The sequence below is a fragment of the Azolla caroliniana genome, unplaced genomic scaffold, assembly GCF_043228905.1.
Source record: "Azolla caroliniana isolate FFs.n. ecotype wild unplaced genomic scaffold, voAzoCaro1.0.p SCAF_15, whole genome shotgun sequence".
Lineage (NCBI taxonomy): Eukaryota > Viridiplantae > Streptophyta > Polypodiopsida > Salviniales > Salviniaceae > Azolla > Azolla caroliniana.
In genome coordinates, this window is record NW_028230450.1 from 17,402,666 (window position 1) to 17,422,245 (window position 19,580).

Sequence of the window (19,580 nt, forward strand, 5' to 3'; positions counted from 1 at the left end):
AAAGGGATGGCTTTTCTTCCTTGACCCACATAAGGATCGTTATGCCACGTCGATTGCAAAGGGTCCTAATTGACCTTACGTAGCCATGTCGTCTGATGAGTACATATGTGTCATTCTGGTTGTACTTTGATCAGATCGGGATCTATAATCCATTTATGACCAATACATGTGAGTACTCAAATTTCTATATTCAATGTTAGTGCCTCATTCTCTTGCAATTCGTGGCCTTTGATCTTGTCTGATGGCTCCCTACCTCTTAGGATCAAAGAGCCCTCCTCCTTGTAGCCTATCCACTTCTCCATTGTCTTCCTTTGATTAGCATCTTCCCTAAGCAATAGAGCATTAATGATTTCAGATCTCATAGTTCACCCGCCCCTGATTCCATGGAGTATGTTGGCTTGATCTTGTATTGGCAATGACATAAACCATCTCCAACATTCCACACTCTTTCCTGGACCTTCTATAATATGGAACCTTAGGCAACCAGTGACCACCTTTGCAAAACATTGCTATCATGTACGCATACTCCAACAATATTGCCCCATTTTAGTCATGTATGCCTACACAAAAAAATGGTGTTTTCAAGGAATCCTACCTCCTCTCTACTCATCCCAACAAGTTACATATGTGTTTATAGAGTCATTCTCAATATCTACTCTTCAACATAGATAAAGAGGCCATGATTCACCCACGTGCAAACATTTGTATGCATGTTTTCCTTTTGATTTCCTTTTCAACATCAATGGGGTCGAATGGTTATACTGGATTTACTCTCTTAGCAAAACATAATTTGTCAAAGAACATGGAGCAATGATACAATCAATCACCATGATTATAAATGGGCACAGTTTCGGCTCAAACTGAACCGAACCGTTAAGCCATGGTTTAATGGTTTATTGGTTCCAAAAAAAAGTAATGGTTTGGATTCTTGATAAACGGTTCGATTCGGTTCTAAAACTCGGGTTTATAGGTTTACATGTTTGGTTTAAAGGTTTAAAGGTTTATATGTTTTTGGTTAACTTTTTGTTTTATACCTTAATAGTTTATTGATGTAATGGTTTAATTAATGGTTTTTTATTGATTTAATTAATTTAACTTAAATGTTTATTTAATTTAATGGTTCAATTAAAGTTTTTTTTATTGATTTAATAAATTTAACTTAAATGCTTATTTAATTTAATGTATTTTTGTTTCTTTAGATGTTTAACTAGTTTGACCACTTTGGTTTCAACTTTTCCCTAAACGGTTTGGTTTTAACATTTTCTTAAATAAATGGTTTGGTTTAAATACTGAGAGTTCATAAACGGTTTGGTTTTGTTTTGTTTTAAATAAACGGTTTGGTTTTGAATGGTTTGGTTTCTTTGCCTTGAAACCAAACCGAACCGTGCCCATTGCTAATTTATAAAGGTGATCACATTCATAGCTACCTTAATGCACAACAAGCTGTATTTATTCTATATGTTCCACTTCATTATGGGTTTCATAATAGATTTCAAGCGAGTGTAGTGCAAAACCTCTTAGATGATCCCACCATTGGCATAATTGAACAGGAATTGGTGTATAAGATTTCCAACAGTGGAATTGGTAAAAATTGATCCACAATAGTATTGATTGAAATGTCCTTTGAACTTTTACAATACAAGTTGATACAATAGCTGATGGATGATTTCAGAGGAGCATACACAGAAGCCTATTCAAAGGATCGCTTAATAAACCAAACAACGAATGATGCCACCACCTGATGAGCACATTCTCCTCTTGAATTTGGACCTACTGTGAATGGCAGATGAGAACCACCAATATTACAAAATGCATAAAGCCAAAGTCTTTGGGAAAAATGATCCTTTGATGGTTACCTTTTCATGTATGAAGTAACAGGAAATTACAAGAAAGCATGACAAAAAATACAGGACTTCAGTAGAAATTCAATATATTTCTGTTGAACTTTGTTCCCTTTTTCATGTTACATCTCATCCCAGCAACAAAGTGTTAAGAAACTATTTGAAGAGCTTGTAAAGGAGACTCGCATCTTTTATACGAGTTCTGAAGCACAATCTTCTTCAGCGATGCATCCTGGAAAAGGGTACATAGAAAAGAAGTATATGATCTTTGAAGCTTTACGTGATTTTCTTTATACTTTCCATACTCTCTTCAGTTAATCTGTCACTCGAATGAGTTCGCGAGAGACTATTTTCCTTCCAATTATCAAGAGGGAATATCACATCGCTAAATGAGGATCGGAGGAAAGCCGAGGATATCACATGCCTTCTCTTTGGAGCAACCATAGCCAAATTACCTGCACGATCACGGATTGCATCTGGAGAGCATTTCACATCATTGCTGGCATCACTATCATCGTCCTCCTCATCATCTTCATCATTATAAGATTTGAAATCTATGTTTGTCGTAAACCCATGAGCTTGTAAGGACTTCGGAAGAAAGCAGCTCCACATAGACCCTGCAGTAATGTGAGCAAATTTCCATTATTGAATGGATCTGAAATTTTAGCGATGAAACATGTTGTCTTTAGCTAAATTATCTATTAATAGGTGGTTCTTGAAGATTAATTTCTTAAAATGTGGTCTTTGGGAAAATATTTGCTAAAATATGGCCTTTTGAAATTTTATTTCCTAAAATGTGTTCCTTTGAGAGTTATTTAATTAAGCATATGTTGCTTAACAGATTCCAGTTCAAAAAACCTTACCTAATTTGGCAAGGCGATTTATCCAATTCGGCAAAGATGAGCGGACCAAACGTATGCACACGTCATCACAAAAATGATTGCAATTTTTGTAGATCAAATGATACGAGTCCCCAGTATATTCGCACGCAATTTCTTCTATGAATTCGCGGAACTTTTCTGGACTCATCCAAATGGTTCCCATGGTTAGCGACTTTCTAAATCTGAAGCCAGGGCATCGCATTGGTTCAACTTCGAAAACTCCACTAGTGGGATAATCATGTGCGCCATATGCGTACTCTGTACCATAGGCTGGAGAAAATAATTTACAAAAAATTAGTAAAATGCAGAGCCATCATCAATCAATCATCATTACCATTATTCTACCTTAAAACAACTTCAAACAACTCAGTAAAATGTAAAGCCGCCATCATCTATCAATGTTCATCAGTGCAAGCACAAGTCATACATAAATCAAGAACTCCACTAGTGAGATAATCATGTGCACCATATGCGTACTCTGTACCATAAGCTGGGGAAAAAGAATTTACAAAAAAAATAGTAAAATGAATAGCCATCATCAATCAATCATCATTACCACTATTCTACCTTAAAACAACTTCAAACAACTCAGTAAAATGTAAAGCCACCACCATCAATTTTCATCAGTGCAAGCACAAGTCCTACATAAAACAAGAAAGATAACAATGACACATAAAAAAAAATAGTAACTGGGCAAGTTCAATAGCCACAATGATTTGATAATCATGATTGTTATTTCTAGTGGTATATTGTGCTTCTGTGGGCTAGCGGGCATGTGTGTATGTGCGTGTGCGCGCACGCGTCTGTGTTTGTGTTTGTGTCAATGTATATGCATATGCATATGCAGAAAGAAGTTGTGAAACTTCAACTATGAAACTTAATCTTTTCTAAAATTCTTTCATTTCTAACTCATAAACCTTCATATTTCCTGAATTCCTTGACAATAACTGCCAGTTCTAATTAAGGATAAGTAGAATGAAAGAGCGCAAAAGCGATTGATTTACCTTCGACTGCAGAATGGAATGCACCAAGCCCTGCCCAGTATGTGTACCCATTCACAGGAGTAAGGTCATATATATTGAGCTTCAATGGCTCTCCTATCAAACTTGTCTCTTCTTTCATGTACTCAAACAGTCTCTTCCCTCCCATTGTTTCTCTCTGCAGAGAGATATTCTTTCCTTCCTTTCTTTATCTCAGATCCGATCCATGGTTTCTTCCGTCAGGACGTTTTCCGTCCTTTCTTTCTTTATACTTCTCAGATCCGGTCCATCGTTTCAGTCTTCCAAGATATTCCTTTCTCTCTCTCAGATCCGGTCCATCTGCAAGGAAATTCCGATCTTCCTTATTTTCTGTCAGCTCGTCCGCCTTCCTTTCTTTTTCTCTACGCTCCTGGGCTTTTCTTCGATCTGATTGGGTGAGGATGGAATAGATCGAGCAACAGAGACAGATGGGGAGAGAGAGAGAGAGAGAGAGAGAGATACACAGAAACCAGAAAAAATGCGATGCACCGAAGGAGGAGGAGAAGGACGGGACGACGGACAAGCAGAAGCAGAAGCAGGGGATAACGAGAAACCCTAACCCTAACCCTAACCCTAGGATCTGTACAGAGATGGAATGGACTGGACTGTGTATAGTTTCAAACAAAATAGGCACGAAGGAAAAACAAATGAAATTCCTCAAGTATTTGTTTTTCTTCAATAAATCAACAAAATAAATAACACAAGGCACACATTAAACATCTGTTTTTTTAATTTGTATTTATCTATTTAAAAAACTCCATTTAAGATATATAATATATATGTATACATACATATATGATATATCATATATGATATATGTATGTATAATGTATACATATATATGTAATAATGTATGTATATTTATCTGTTTTTGGACTCTGGTTTTTCTTTTCTTTTCTTTCTCACGGATATCTATTGGGTCATGAATGGATCGAATGGATGGATGGATGAATGAATGAATGGATGGGATGGATTGGATCATCCATCCATTTCTTTTCTGGATCAAATGCCATGCCATTCCTTCTTATTCATTGGAATCTCTTGGTTCATCGTTCTACTCGATCTATCGCTCGTTGGCTCATCAATCCAATGTCTCATGCCTCCCATCCAAACAATGCATCATCTATTTTGCTCTCCGACAATGCGCTTGTTTCAATGGCTTTTGTCCCAGCGTAGGCGCATGCCTACTATGTACCCCCTCAACATCCACTACTTCTTCTGCATGTGATCGGAATTGCCACTTTGTTCGCTCTCTCGTGATCAATCACAAATCATTCCATTGACCACATCATGCCCAACACCCCCCCCCCCCATTGATCATATCAGAAAACCTCACATGGCTATTGTCCCTCAATGTAGACAAATTATGACGATTTATTCTCAACAACTGCTTTTTATTATCATATGTCGATGGTGAAAGCACCATATCTCCCTAACTTTTGGGTATTCCAAAGGCAATTTGGATGTGGCTTGGCTTGTAAGTTTGTTGGACAATGACCATAAAGTCCATGCATTCAATATGTGTATGGGTTACTAGAAACATGCTTATCATTAGTATGTAGCACTCTTCTTTTCTTTAGCCATTTTAGGCTAGAAAAGTAATGCAAGGTATATGCTCGTCCATGATAAAGGTCATCATCTAACTTCATTCTAACAAAAAGTATTATTAATTGTTGGTCAATGCCTTAAGAACCTTAATATTATAAGAATGACATTGTGCACCTATAGCTTTAATATTCCTATTGGTGTTTTGTGACCAGGTCTTGTGGATCCTTTCCATTTATTGTAATTGATAATCAACAATGATCATCTTGCCTTGCCTTAAGGCTTGTACATGGTCATGTACATTGATTGTAATAAATTTGTAGTATAAATAAACATGCCCTAACTCAAAGACTTTGTCGTTGTAAGAATAACATTATGTGGGCCTTTGTTTTGTTCTACATTTTACACCTTTCATGTTCTTCTTCAATATAGTTTATGTAAAAAAAACATGGACAACTAGTGTCTTATATATGTGGTTGAAATCGTGGCATGAGTGTGTGGGATGCTCGAGCCTTATAACAAGTTTGACATTTTTCCATGCAAAATACAAGTTGCTCCCAATAATAGGTTAATGCCACAAGCTTAAGACGTCTTTATACTTGCATGCTTTAATCAGTGGATTGAATGCATTTGTCTTCTTATCATTGTAACCCAAAATATTTTCTATTTCTTGAGATTCTTATACATCTTCTATCCTTTTAACAGAAAAAAACTTTGTAATGGACTAATGTGATGATTTGATTGCGCTTTGAAGGTTGTTTATAAATCCAAGTTGTAGTTGACAACATTGCATATGGTTGATTAGTATCATGGGCATCCCAATTGTGTCTTCCAGAGAACCCAAGCATCTTGTCACGTAGTATTATTAGGACATTATGCTAAGGTTCATACATTGACATGAATGTGCCCTATGTAGTTAGCTGTTGCTATATGCTTAGAAATTGGGTTGAACTACTTTTCGAATTTTCCTTATTTACTCTAACACTCAATCAAAACCAATAGAATAATTGATCAATAAGAAACCCATACTTATATTGTGTAGGTTATCCCTTCAAATTATCCAAGTTAATTTAAGATACCCTCCTTATTAGTTTGCATTATATTGACGTATTGAGTGTTTCATTTAACCAAAGATTCAAAGATGATCATTCCTACTATGGTCCAAGTTCTTACAAAGCGTCACGCCATAAACCACTTGTAAATCACATTTCTTTATCACTAACTACATTAATTGGTACTTAGTGCACACACAAGCAATAAAGGTTGTATAAACAAAGTGATTAATCCAAGCACCTTACTAGCTTTATGTGCCAAATTTAGATGACGCATCTCGATTCTCAATGAACATGACATTGACTACTATCAATATTGAATCATCATCGTTTTCAAAGTTTTGGTAGGACAATAATGAAATCTATTGATATACTTTCAATGACACGTGATAGTCTAAGGAGACCACTTGTCTTTAGCATTTTAACTTATTAACTAAGTATTATTTGTCATTTACAACATAGGATGATGTGTCATTCTAGTGCAAATATGTTCTTTACCTACATGAAAAGTTTATGCCACGATAGGATGTCCAACAATTGGAACCATGAGGACATTCTTCTACACATTGGCATGTGTCTCATCTTTATATAATACATACCCTTTACATATAGGTAATTCCATTTATATTAGGAATATGCAAGTCGAGCCCATATGTGTTTACAAACATGCCTTGGTGAAGTTAAATGTCTTAAAATATGTTTGCATGTGCATCCTAGGTTTGTCCATTTAGGAGGGTTTTCGTCTTGATGATCAAATCTATTTTTTTCGTTTTTGCTCTACATTATTTTGCTTTCACGATTTCATGTGGTGGGTATGAGCTTTTGTCTTGTGTCCAAATATTATGAGAATGTGTATATCATTATGTTTATTTAGGTTTTCCATTCCACAATCCCCTTATGTTGATTCAATCTCTTATGAAATTGGTGTGCTTTGTTTTCAACATTTCTAATATAGAATGTTGTTAGTATTTTTTATGATTTTGCTACCTTACTTTTGACTTTCCTTGTTGTGTCTTCTCTTAGTTGATGCCTACTTTGGATCTTGTATGCCATGTGGACAATTTATTTATCTATGTTGGACTCAATCCCCCCCATGCTACACGTGCAACACGTGACCCGACCCAAATAGTTACGTAAGTGTTTTATCTCTCGTAATGTGTGAAAGCTCCTTTGGCCTTTCAATTTCTGTTGTGGAACGTCGAGCATGTTGCCATCTTTATTGGCATGGATCAAATTCAAAGCTCGATGGATGAAATTGGTCTATTTGCAATTAGCATAATTTGGGGAAATCTACTTTTGATCCATGTTGGTATTCAAAATTTCTCACTCCAATGTTAATATCCGATGGCATTGGTGGGCACTTATATGCCCTATATTTGGGCGTTTCTGCTTCAACATGATGTACTTTTTTTTATGTATTTTAACATACGTTCAAGTTTCCCACCCACTAGAAAAATAGTGTTTGTGTGTGTAAGTGTGAAAGCAAAGGAAAATCAAAGCATTGGAAAACACGAAAGTTTAAGCTTGAAAGAAACTTATTCTGTTTTCTTTTGTCTATACATTCGAGGACAATCAACGTCTTCAAGAAAAAGTTTAAAACCTCATCAAAGATTTTGAGGCAAAAATGGAAGAGAATACGAGAGAGTAACTTAAGCTCATCGTCCCCCTTGGTTGTGCATACAACAACTGCCATAATAGGCAACATCCTCGCAATCCCTTTATCCTCCCCTATGCTCCAAACAAGACATATCAACCATGGTGACAGGAGCCCAAGTTTGTGGGTTTAGTTCAACTCCTACCTATTCACGGTGATGTGTGTGTGTATATATATATAGTGTCATGACTTAATATTACTATTCTTAATCCACATTCATATAATTTTAAAAATCCACGTGTATTTTGTTAGTTGGTATGGTGGTTGACCTCAGGGTTGACAACTCAAAAATCATGTCCATTTTGAATTTCTTATTGGCTCTTGGATTTATCACAAAAGCTCCATATTCCCATGCTTCATTGTGATAGTTGAGATTTTGTAGAGGATCCAATCTTTTGCCTCTCTCACACTCTTTGCTTTATTTCGTCCATCTTAAATCTTGCAAGCTTCATTCAAATCGATGACGTCTTGACACTTTCCGCGAAGACTTTTCCTATAAAATTCATATGTATTCTTTTTACGAGAGACACTGAGCTAAATTTCATGTTAGTGTGAAGTTTAATCAAATCGATTTCCTACAAGATGTATGCCCTAATGGTTGAGCACAACTTCAATTTGGGTTCCACGCCATTACTATCACCTCCTTTTAAGAACATAGATAAGAGACCCCGCCTCTTTTTATAAGTTCAATAACTCAAATGCCCAAATTCTCTCTTCCATAAAACCATACCGTCTTGGAGCAATAGTGATTTCAAAATCACCTGTACTTGTGCCTACAAGAATATTTCATTACACTTTTGAAGAGTGGTGTCTTTGGAAACAATTAGCTTCAATGTTTGAAAACCTCGTATTTGTTTCTCAAAGTTCTCGCATTTTGCGTTTAATTTATTTGCTAATGTACTTGATATTTTACCACAATTTGAATAACTTTGCAATGAGCTTTGAAACACCCAAGAATGTTTGCAAAACCTCATACATTTCTAGGTTCCACCTACAATTTAGAATATCTTCTACTTTCTTGATATCAACAATGAATGCCAACCTTAGTATGGAAAATATGCATTTTGATTTCCTCAAAAAGTAACTCGATAATTACAAAGCAAGTAAAAATAGATCTTCTTCACAAAATAACCTGAATATTTTATCTTCTTTTTATTGTAAACCATGTATGATCCAAGTACACAATCTTGATGTCTGAGGTTCCAAGTTGTATACTTTGGATAAATGATCTTTATCCATTAATCAATGAAGAGTCATTGACTATCACAGTCTCCAAAGCAATCCCCCATGCCATAGTATGAACCATACGTACCATACGTGCGTTCGCCTTAGCGAATGTTTCAATAATTCGAATAGGGTAAATACCCTCGAAGAATGGTAAATACCATACTTTTGGATTAACTATTTATTATAAGGTAAATAAACCTAAAAAAAGGAAAAATAAACCTTAAAAAAGGGGGGGAGGAACAAAAAAACACACACAAGAATGTTTGAATAACATTTGCATTCGTTCTCCAACATATGAAAATGAATGTTATGCTAGACGAACACGAATTTTACGTACTATGCCCCATGCAATCCTCGGGAATCACCGTATTGACCCTATTGAATATTGATACAAGGAAATGATGAGAACATGGATGAGGCATGGAAAGAAAGAAAGCTCACCTCCATAGTTAAGAAGCTTTCCTACACTTGCTCACCGAAAGAAATTCCACATCCATACTATGAACATTTATATTCCTTAGATTCTAGGTTCAACCATACAAATTTGAGGTTTAATACATGGCATTGACGATTTCTACAATAGTGACAATGATGATGGCACAATTTGTCAATACTTTACGGAGCCCACCAATGAAGGGTATCAAGGTTCATCTGAGTAATTTTCTCTTTATTTAGTAGGTTACCACCCCAACCCTTCAATAATCATCCAATTCATTTTCTAGGTTTTGAAGTAGAATTGACAATCAAATTTCTTGTGTATCAACAACTCCACACAATGAGACTTCTTGTTGGGACTCCCTCCATGTTATTGGCATAAGTCCAAACATGTTGCTAAAGGCAACTTGGCCACCATCATACATTTGAAATAGATACTTTCTTTCCTATCAAATGTATGTAAGATTGCCAATTTGCATCCAGAAGAGTTGTCAACATTGATTCGAACATTGATGACAACCAATCGAGCTCTTTCACCAACTAATGTATGGTTAAAGCCAAGTGATTGAGGTTTGACTTTTTTTTTCTGAGAGATCATTAAATATTGGTCATCAAAGACTAAGACGATTTGTTAGGTGGCCCTCTCTTCATTTATTGATCATTATAATTCTCCCCACAAAACGTTTGTGGATGTCAATGGAAGGAGAAAGACAAACACCCTTTTGTTTCGAAAGCCATCAAGCTTATGAAAATATTGTACTAGAAGCTTTAAAATTGAGGTTGACATAAATGCTCAACTGAACACTGACACCTTGAAAGCTCAAACTTTAGTAGCTAACAAGTTCTCAAATGGCATAATTCATGTCAGAGTGGATATGTAGATAGTTGAAAGGAGGGGAAAGACCAAAGATACCCATTGAGCTTTCTTGGAATGGATGCACATGTTTATTACTCTTGAAATGGCCCCAACTAGGTGAACCATCAAAAGAGAGAAAAAGGGAATGGCTTGGACCACAATTTGATTTGTTGAAACCCCTCATATATTTGGGGAGAAGGAGATGATAGACAATGGAGTAGCACAAACATTCCTAAACCCTTTAACTCCCTTGATGGGTTTGCCAAGGGACATTTGGAGAAATTGAAAAAAACTTGATGATATATATTGACTCTTGATGATAAGGAGATAGTTTGACAACGGAGTGGTGCATACAATACTAAACACTAAACACTAAGCATTGAACATTGAAGGCGAAACACTAAACATTAAACACTAAACATCGATCGTTGAAAATCGAACACGAAAGACTAAATGTCGAATGCTGAACATTGAACACTAGACACTGGACACCAAACACTTAAGACTAACTGCTAAACGTTGAACATTGAACATTAAACATTAAGCAAACACTAAAGGCTAAAAGGCTAAAGGCTAAACCCTAAACCCTTGCCTTGCTGAGGGGCATTTGGAGAAATATATTAAAACCGGAGGGTCATTTCGAGGGTTAGAGAAAGGCGAGGAAATTCAATCAATTTCTGATGAGTTTTTTAAATCTTCGATGGATCACGATTCACACGTAAAATTCAAATTCCAACGGCTTAAAGTTTCTTTTTATATTTATATATAGTATATTTACTTGAAAAACCAGAAATTTTTTATTAAGAAATTCAAAGTTGTAAAAGTGAAAATTATAAAAGACGAAGAGCAAGCGAATTATATCAAACAAGAAAACATGAAAAACACAAAAAGCTCGAAAAAATAAGCAAAAAGAAGAAGAAGAAGTAAACAAATAAATGAAAATATATGTAACTTAATAAATAAAGGAATGAATAAATTAATGAGTAAAGAAAGAAATAAATGAATATATATACATATATATATATAAATAATGAAATGAATTATAAACAAACAAATATATAAATAAATAATAAATAAGTAAATAAGTAAATAAAAAAATAGAATAAATAACTAAATAAACTAAATAAAAAGAAAGAATAAATTACTAAATAAAATAAATAAATAAAATAGAATAAATTACTAAATAAACTAAATAAATAAAATAGAATACATAAATTACTAAATAAAATAAATAAATAAAAATAGAATAAATAACTAAATAAAAAAATAGAATAAATTACTAAATAAAATAAATAAAAAATAGAATAAATAACTAAATAAAAAAATAAAAAAATAGAATAAATAACTAAATAAAAAAAAGAAAAAAAAGAAAAAAAAACTAAATAAAATAAACTAAATAAATAAATAAATAAATAAATAAATAAAATAAAAATTATTATTATTGTTTTTATTTTTATTTGGTTCTTTCAGTCTACCATTGCCTTCCTTCTTGTCAGCTGCTGCTGTTGCTGCAGAAGAAGAAGAAGAAGAAGAAGGAAGGAAGGAAGGAAGGAAGAAAGACAGAAGCATAGAAGGCAGATTGTCATTTTGCCGCAGAAGAAAGAAGAGGAAGGAAGAAAGGAGGAAGATTGCCATTTGCTGCAGGAGCAAGGGGGAATGAAGAAGGAAGATTGTCTGTATTTTCTGCAGAAGAAGGAAGAAGGAAGAATCCTCCGTTGATTGTCAATTTGCAGAGATAATGGTAAAGGAATCCGAAGCTTTCTCAGGACGAAGAATTATAGGCGCACATTCTGCTACTTATATGTATCTTGCGTTATTCTTGTATATGTGAACAAATTCAGATCTTGCCAAAGTTCTTCCATTTGCTGATCTCCATTGTTGCCGAGATCACCGGGAGGAAGAAGAAGAAGAAGAAGAAGAAGAAGAAGAAGAAGAAGAAGAAGAAGAAGAAGTGTTTTTCTTTTTACTGATATAATCATAAGTCGAAGGAAGATGCTATGGAACTCTTCTAGTTCTTTATCAGTAAGGCTCTTCCATTTTTCTCCATTGATAGCACATGTTTTAATCCTCGTTGCAGGAGGTTAAACGGAGACCTCTTTCTGATTTAGGTTTTGTATACCTCTTCTTCTTGATATTTTTGTTTTTTCTTTATTCTGCACAGTTCGGCCACTTATCAGAGATACCATCCCCATTAATTTGCTCGTTATAACCTAATCAGAAACGAAGCCTTCTGCTACTGTATGAGGAAGCAGTCAAAGAAATTTACAGCTTCTTGCTCAAGTTTATGGTTTTTGCGTATATATCAACATCTGATAAGCCAATAATCTTCCTCTTTCTTATCAGAATCTTTATCGTAGGAGGTTTCCATTGCCGATCACTAAGCTTTCAACCTGCGATGAAGTAATGTAGAAGAAGGAACGCACCTCTTCCTCTCCTTGCTGAGAGTCAAGTTTATGGTTTTTGCGTAAATATCAACATCTGATAAGCCAATAATGTTCCTCTTCCTTCTCAGAATCTTTATCGTAGGAGGTTTCCATTGCCGATCACTAAGCTTTCAACCTGCGATGAAGTAATGTAGAAGAAGGAACGCACCTCTTCCTCTCCTTGCTGAGAGTCTCCATTCTGTGATCGGAGTTCTTCATTTTCCGTTTGAAAAGCTTTATCTTTCTATATAACACGAAGCAAAACTCGTTGGAAGGCCTGTTCTTGGTCTCAAGAGTCTATTTTCTCTCTGTTCCACACAGACTATGGACTGAGATGAGGGCGATGGAGTAGCAAAGGTATGCCCGACCATATCTATCATGCAATAGAGGAGAAGGAGGAGGTTCAGAAGTTTGAAGGACGATCCGTATGTATGGAGAAAGATATGCAGGAGGTGGAGCGGAAGCTACCAATTGCAGATCAGGCAGAAACAACGTCACTGATGGGAATGAAGAAGAAGATGGCTATGAATACGACAAAGACGAAGGCGAAGACGACGAGAATGAGGAGGAAAGGACCATGGACTGCAGAAGAGGATGCAATGCTGTTGGAATACGTGAGGGAGCATGGGGATGGCAATTGGAACTGTGTGGAGAGGCGGCTGTCGGGGGTGATGAGGTGCGGGAAGAGCTGCCGCCTTCGGTGGACGAACCAGCTGAGGCCTGGCCTCATTAAAGGGCCGCTCAGCCTGCAGGAGGAGCGGGTGGTCATCGAGCAGCATGCCCTCCTGGGGAACCGATGGGCCCGCATAGCAGCCATGGTGAGTGAGCTTGTATTAATCACTTGCAGCATTATATATATGTATATATGCATAGCATATCACATAGCAGAGAGAAAGAATGTGATGTTGATGATATCTGTGTCCGAGTTTCAGCATAAGCAACCATGGTGAGTGAAGTAAAGTGAGAATGTATCAATCACCTGCAGCATTATATAACATAGTATTATATATATGTATGTATATATGCATAGCATATCACATAGCTGAGAGAAAGAATGTGATGTTGATGATATCTGTGTCTGAGTTTCAGCATAAGCAACCATGGTGAGTGAAGTAAAGTGAGCATGTATCAATCACTTGCAGCATTATATAACACAGCATTATATACATATATATGCATATCATATCACATAGCAGAGAGAAAGAATGTGATGTTGATGATATCTGTGTCTGAGTTTCAGCATAAGCAACCATGGTGAGTGAAGTAAAGTGAGAATGTATCAATCACCTGCAGCATTATATAACATAGTATTATATATATGTATGTATATATGCATAGCATATCACATAGCTGAGAGAAAGAATGTGATGTTGATGATATCTGTGTCTGAGTTTCAGCATAAGCAACCATGGTGAGTGAAGTAAAGTGAGCATGTATCAATCACTTGCAGCATTATATAACACAGAATTATATACATATATATGCATAGCATATCACATAGCAGAGAGAAAGAATGTGATGTTGATGATATCTGTGTCTGAGTTTCAGCATAAGCAACCATGGTGAGTGAAGTAAAGTGAGCATGTATCAATCACTTGCAGCATTATATAACACAGCATTATATACATATATATGCATAGCATACCACATAGCAGAGAGAAAGAATGTGATGTTGATGATATCTGTGTCCGAATTTCAGCATAAGCAGCCATGGTGAGTGAAGTAAAGTGAGAATGTATCAATCACCTGCAGCATTATATAACATAGCATTATATACATATATATGCATAGCATACCACATAGCAGAGAGAAAGAATGTGATGTTGATGATATCTATGTCTGAGTTTCAGCATATCTTTCTCATTTTTCCGGGTCTGGAATCCTAACCTGCATTTTTCTCGTTTTTTCCTTTAACCTGTTACAGCTTCCTGGACGCACAGATAATGAAATCAAGAACTTTTGGAACACTCGGATGAAGAGGCACTTGAGAGCAGGTAAGCCTCTTTACCCTCCTGATGTGAAACCTTCAGTTTCCTCCATCGCCATATCTCGATTACCTGTGGAAGGAGAAGAAAAAGAAGAAGATGAAGAAGAGGTACAAACAAAAAAAGAGATATTACCTTCAAGTGCAGAACTGCACGACATCAAGGTCACAGTTTATCGCTCTAACTCCACAAGCCCTAATAACACGAGAAAACGGGTAATTTCCTCCGTTCCTGTAGCTAGGGCAAGCAGCTTCTCACCTATGTTAGATGCTGGGGTATCTTTCAATGGATTATCTGCAGAATTATCGGAGGAGAGGTCTGTCTACCGTTCAAAACGTTCATGTCTGGAAAGGTCAACTGCCATTGCCTCTGCGAGAAACCACCACCTATCACAAGATTTCCATGGCTCCCATAAAAAACTATCATCAATTTCCAGTGAACAGGCTCATACTCTGTCTCCAACTGCATTTGTTAACTCGAAGGTTGATCTCATGACTTTACATAACAAGAAGAAGCCGGGGTTTGTTACCAATGAGAGCTGTAGCAGTAGATCCATGGCAAGAAGCTATTTTCCCTTCACGATAAATAATAAAAGTAGCAATAGTAATAGTAATAGTAATAGTAATAGCAGCAGTAGTAGTAGCAGTAAGAATGATAAATTCTTTGTAGAGCTCCCTTCAGTCCAAATGGCAGAATCTCACGATAGCAATTCCAATGCATTCTGCACAAATTTCCTCCTCTCTGATGATGAATATAGCTTTAATGGCTCCTCCACAAGCGACGGGCCACTTGTAGACAGATCAAAGCATGATGGAGATCCCCTCGTCATGGATGTGCTCCTTGATCAAGAAGACCAGAATGTTACGTCTAATAACAACATTGTTGAGCAATTCCTCGTGTACACTTCTACCACTGCCTCTTCTCCGATTAGGGTTAATGTCGCTTCTTCAGAAAACCATACTCGGATCACTGGTGATATGAATGGTGATCCTCTCTCTCTTCTCTGTGGCCAGTCACTCACGTTTCTCAGCAATCACTTGGTGCCTGGTTTGAAATCAGATGATTCATCATCCAATACACGTGAAGGTTCCACCTTCTCAGCACAGTTCCCTGTAGCAGGTAAACGTACATTGTTTTTGCAAAACCTCTGATGATTCCTGTATTAACACGCCATTCACTGTGTACCTATCATGAATCATGGGCTCTTTCTTACATTGAATAACGACGCATACATAGAAGGCACATGTTTGGTTTTCTGAAAGAGGGGTAATGTACAAGTAAAGTTGATCATAGAGAGGTAGACTGTAACTGGATATCGACCCATGAACACCTTCATATGACATAGGACTCTAGTATGAGATAAGTGTCGTCTGCAGTGAATATTGTGCTTGATTTCGGGCCATGATACCTATTGGAGCTCAAACTATACTGATTGGAAGAACTTATAAATTTCCACTTCAATTTGCTAGCCATACTCGTTGGAAGAACGTTCGCTCTTGCATGTTTTGGAACTAATCCTGTTGCATTTGCTGAAAAATCAGACATGTTTTAGAATGCTTTAGGCTTGCAAATCTGCATTTCATGGAGTTTTTGGATACATATATGTATATGTATGTTTTTTTGCTTGGTTTTGTTAGTTGTAATAAACAATACCTGACTCATCTGCTCTTTAATGCCGAGCTCCACAGGAAATGACATCTCGTACCTCAAGCTCGTTAATCATACAACTACAACGATGAACACTGAAGATCCAAGCGTTGAGCTATATAATTCAGATGATGAGTTATTCACATGGCTCGCATTTGAGAGGCCAGACGAGTTGCCTATTGCAGATTTGTATGAGAAAGGAGCTGAAGTACCAGATAAGCAAGAAGAACAAGAGATGGATGGTTACCCAAGGGAGCTCATAGAAGCAATGTCTGGATGTAATTCTTCTGCTCATGATTCTAAGCACGTAATGATGGAAGGAAATGGTGGATGGGAAGTCGGTTCATTCATGTGGGATTCCATGCCTCCTACTCTAGAAATCGACGAATTTCCTTGTGTTATTTCTGAATCCGCATCCGGAGATGTCTGAATGTTCTCGGATCGATTTCCGCAGATTTGATCATGTAAGCTTGCATGCAACTGAGTGAATGTTTCAGGTTATGCTAATCGGTGACAACCATTCCCATGTCGGATTGATTTCCGCAGATTGATCATGTAAGCTTGCAGGCAACTGAGTGATGTTTCAGGTTATGTGCTAATTGGTGACAACCATTCCCATAGTCAGATGGAAAATGTACATTCTTGGACTATTTGTTCTTTGCATCCTCTTGACTTGTTTTGCTGCATCCTTTTCTTTACTCTTGTAATGGTGACCAGTGCCATCTTCATCTTCATGTTAATCCATCCATACTAGTAGCCATTGTCATTCCTATGGGTGGTAGAGGGAGTCCACCTTATCGGAATGCAGATATCGGCGACAAACTTTTTTGATGACCCACTATGCCATGGTAACAACCTAAGTGAGGAGCTTACGGCTAAGCCAATCGACACGAGCATTGGAAACAATGTCATGGGCAACATAATTCGAGAAACCACCACCACCATGATTCACACCCCACATATGGATTCCCCAAATCCTTTTTTAGTGAGCATTCAAGGGAATCAACGCCTATCTATCTTGAACTTCTCAGGGCATGGTTTAAAACCACCCATTCTCTCCATGGTTTCTCAGCTGTGATTAAATAGGAAAGCTCCAATTTTGTCAAACCATTAGTGTTCAATGAGATCTAAATATTTGGAGATCTGTCCATGGTTCTTACGCAACAACATATATCGCGTAGAAAGTGACGAGCTTGGATCACTTTTTCTTGTTTATATACTTTCTCTCAAGCTTGACGGATCAAGATATTGTAGATGAAGCGCCATTGAAAATTGCCCGAGTTTTTCGGCTTTGGCCAGTCAGGTTATGTTGGAGATCAATGTCTTTAGCTATTATTTGCTCTTGGGTGTAGTGGTAGTGCTCCTTCATTATATATCTCAAGGCTTTAAGCAATTGCGTATCAACTTCATATATTTGATTTAAACAAGCAAGTGTTCTAGTCATTGATGAACCATTCTGCTTTAATGGTAATCATCTACATTTTCTTGTAATCTAGTTCTTATGGTTAATAGAACTACATTCTCTTCTTTTCTTATTCTCTTCTATCATTCTATCTTGTTTTTGGCTATGGCTCTCACAGATGCTTGTAGATCTATGCATGTTGCTTTCATCTACAAGCCAAGATATGTGTCATTGAAGATTCATTGAAAAATTGGCCTAATCAATGTATTTGTAGCCTTTGAGTTGGGTCAAGATTCCCACTTCCTAGCATATGTTGTGATTCATGATGCCACTCATATATTGCATCACCCTCTTAGTGTAATTGAAATTCTACATGTGAATAAACTTTCACGATACCATGTAATTTGGCCGTTATCAAGAAAGTGAAGTCCTTACCTACCACCAAATTTGAAATGAGGGATATGTACGTAGAATTGATATCATCCACAAACCTCACAGATCATTGTGAGGAATTGGAAGCTGATCATGGCTCCACTTAACCATAATTTGAAGGTACAAGCTAACTCAAGCTCTATTATTAACAACAAGATACAATATGCATAGATAATTGAAAGCCACACCTATTTGACTATTACCCTCCTTGACCTTACCTACACAGTTGACCTCATAAGCCAATTAATGCAAATGTATGTGATGGATATTTTGATTATGCTAAGCGCGTGATTCAATGTGTGGGCAACATTGTGGATCAAAACATATTTTTTAATGGATCAATGATTGACATTGGGCTTCACATCACATTATTAACAACAAGATACAATATGTATGCATAGATAATTGAAAGCCACACCTATTTGACTATTACCCTCCTCGACCTTACCTACACAGTTAACCTCATAAGCCAATTCATGCAAATGCCATGTGATGGATATTTTGATTATGCTAAGCGCGTGATGCAATGTGTGGGCAACATTGTGGATCAAAACATATTTTTTAATGGATCAATGATTGACATTGGGCTTCACATTCTCCTTGGGATATGGTGCCATATCTTGAAGCAGGACCTACATAGACCTCGATAGGGCTCATAGTTCAATCAATCAATGATCAACATTGGGCTTTGCATTCTCATTAGGATATAGTGCCATATCTTGGAGTAGAAAAAAGCAACCTAAGGTAGATCTATGATGCAAGAAGGCAGAGTATTGGGGCACGATCGTAATTGATTGTGAAGTCATATGGCTTAAGCAGATCTTGGGAGACATGTGTAGCGTCTTTTTGTGTCCTTAATGAAAACTACTTTTTACTTGGGCATTCTTCTTGAGAGCCACCTCAAGGTCGGTTTGTAGGGATGTATCATTGTCTACCTTTCATTGACAAGACAAGCAAGAGTGAGTGCCAATCACTCCCAAGATACTTGTGTGTAGGCTATCTAGAACAACAAACTCTAAAAATCCTACTTTGCGACTTTATGAACCTTGCAAGATTAATTAAACACTTAACCATGTGAGGCTTTACTATAGCGGGAGCACTCAATAGAAATGATGACAAGGTGAAAATCACCAACATAAGCATAGTTTCCACCAATTGTATGATGATTACAAATATTAGGC

General features: G+C 36.7%; 2 protein-coding genes across 3 annotated transcripts; one reads left to right on the plus strand and one right to left on the minus strand.

The window, feature by feature from the left end:
• Positions 1-1,578: 1,578 nt before the first annotated feature.
• On the minus strand, positions 1,579-4,337 carry LOC147854866 (deSI-like protein At4g17486). Its single transcript, XM_087331326.1, has 3 exons — positions 3,727-4,337; positions 2,705-2,992; positions 1,579-2,458 (listed from the first exon to the last, which is right to left on the minus strand). The coding sequence occupies exons 1-3, from the start codon at positions 3,869-3,871 to the stop codon at positions 2,118-2,120; spliced, it is 774 nt and encodes a 257-aa protein (XP_087187452.1). The 5' UTR covers positions 3,872-4,337; the 3' UTR covers positions 1,579-2,117.
• An 8,843-nt stretch (positions 4,338-13,180) lies between these two features.
• Positions 13,181-17,441, plus strand: LOC147854867 (uncharacterized). Of its 2 annotated transcripts, XR_015531076.1 has the most exons (4): positions 13,181-13,751; positions 14,858-16,037; positions 16,607-17,199; positions 17,374-17,441. XR_015531076.1 is itself a non-coding variant. In XM_087331724.1 (3 exons), exons 1-3 carry the CDS (start codon positions 13,293-13,295, stop codon positions 16,993-16,995), a joined length of 2,028 nt encoding a protein of 675 aa, XP_087187850.1. In that variant the 5' UTR covers positions 13,181-13,292; the 3' UTR covers positions 16,996-17,312. The 2 variants fall into 2 exon arrangements, 1 of the variants encoding a protein (XP_087187850.1); XM_087331724.1 differs by lacking the exon at positions 17,374-17,441 and having other exon boundaries at positions 16,607-17,312.
• The last annotated feature ends 2,139 nt before the right edge of the window (positions 17,442-19,580 follow it).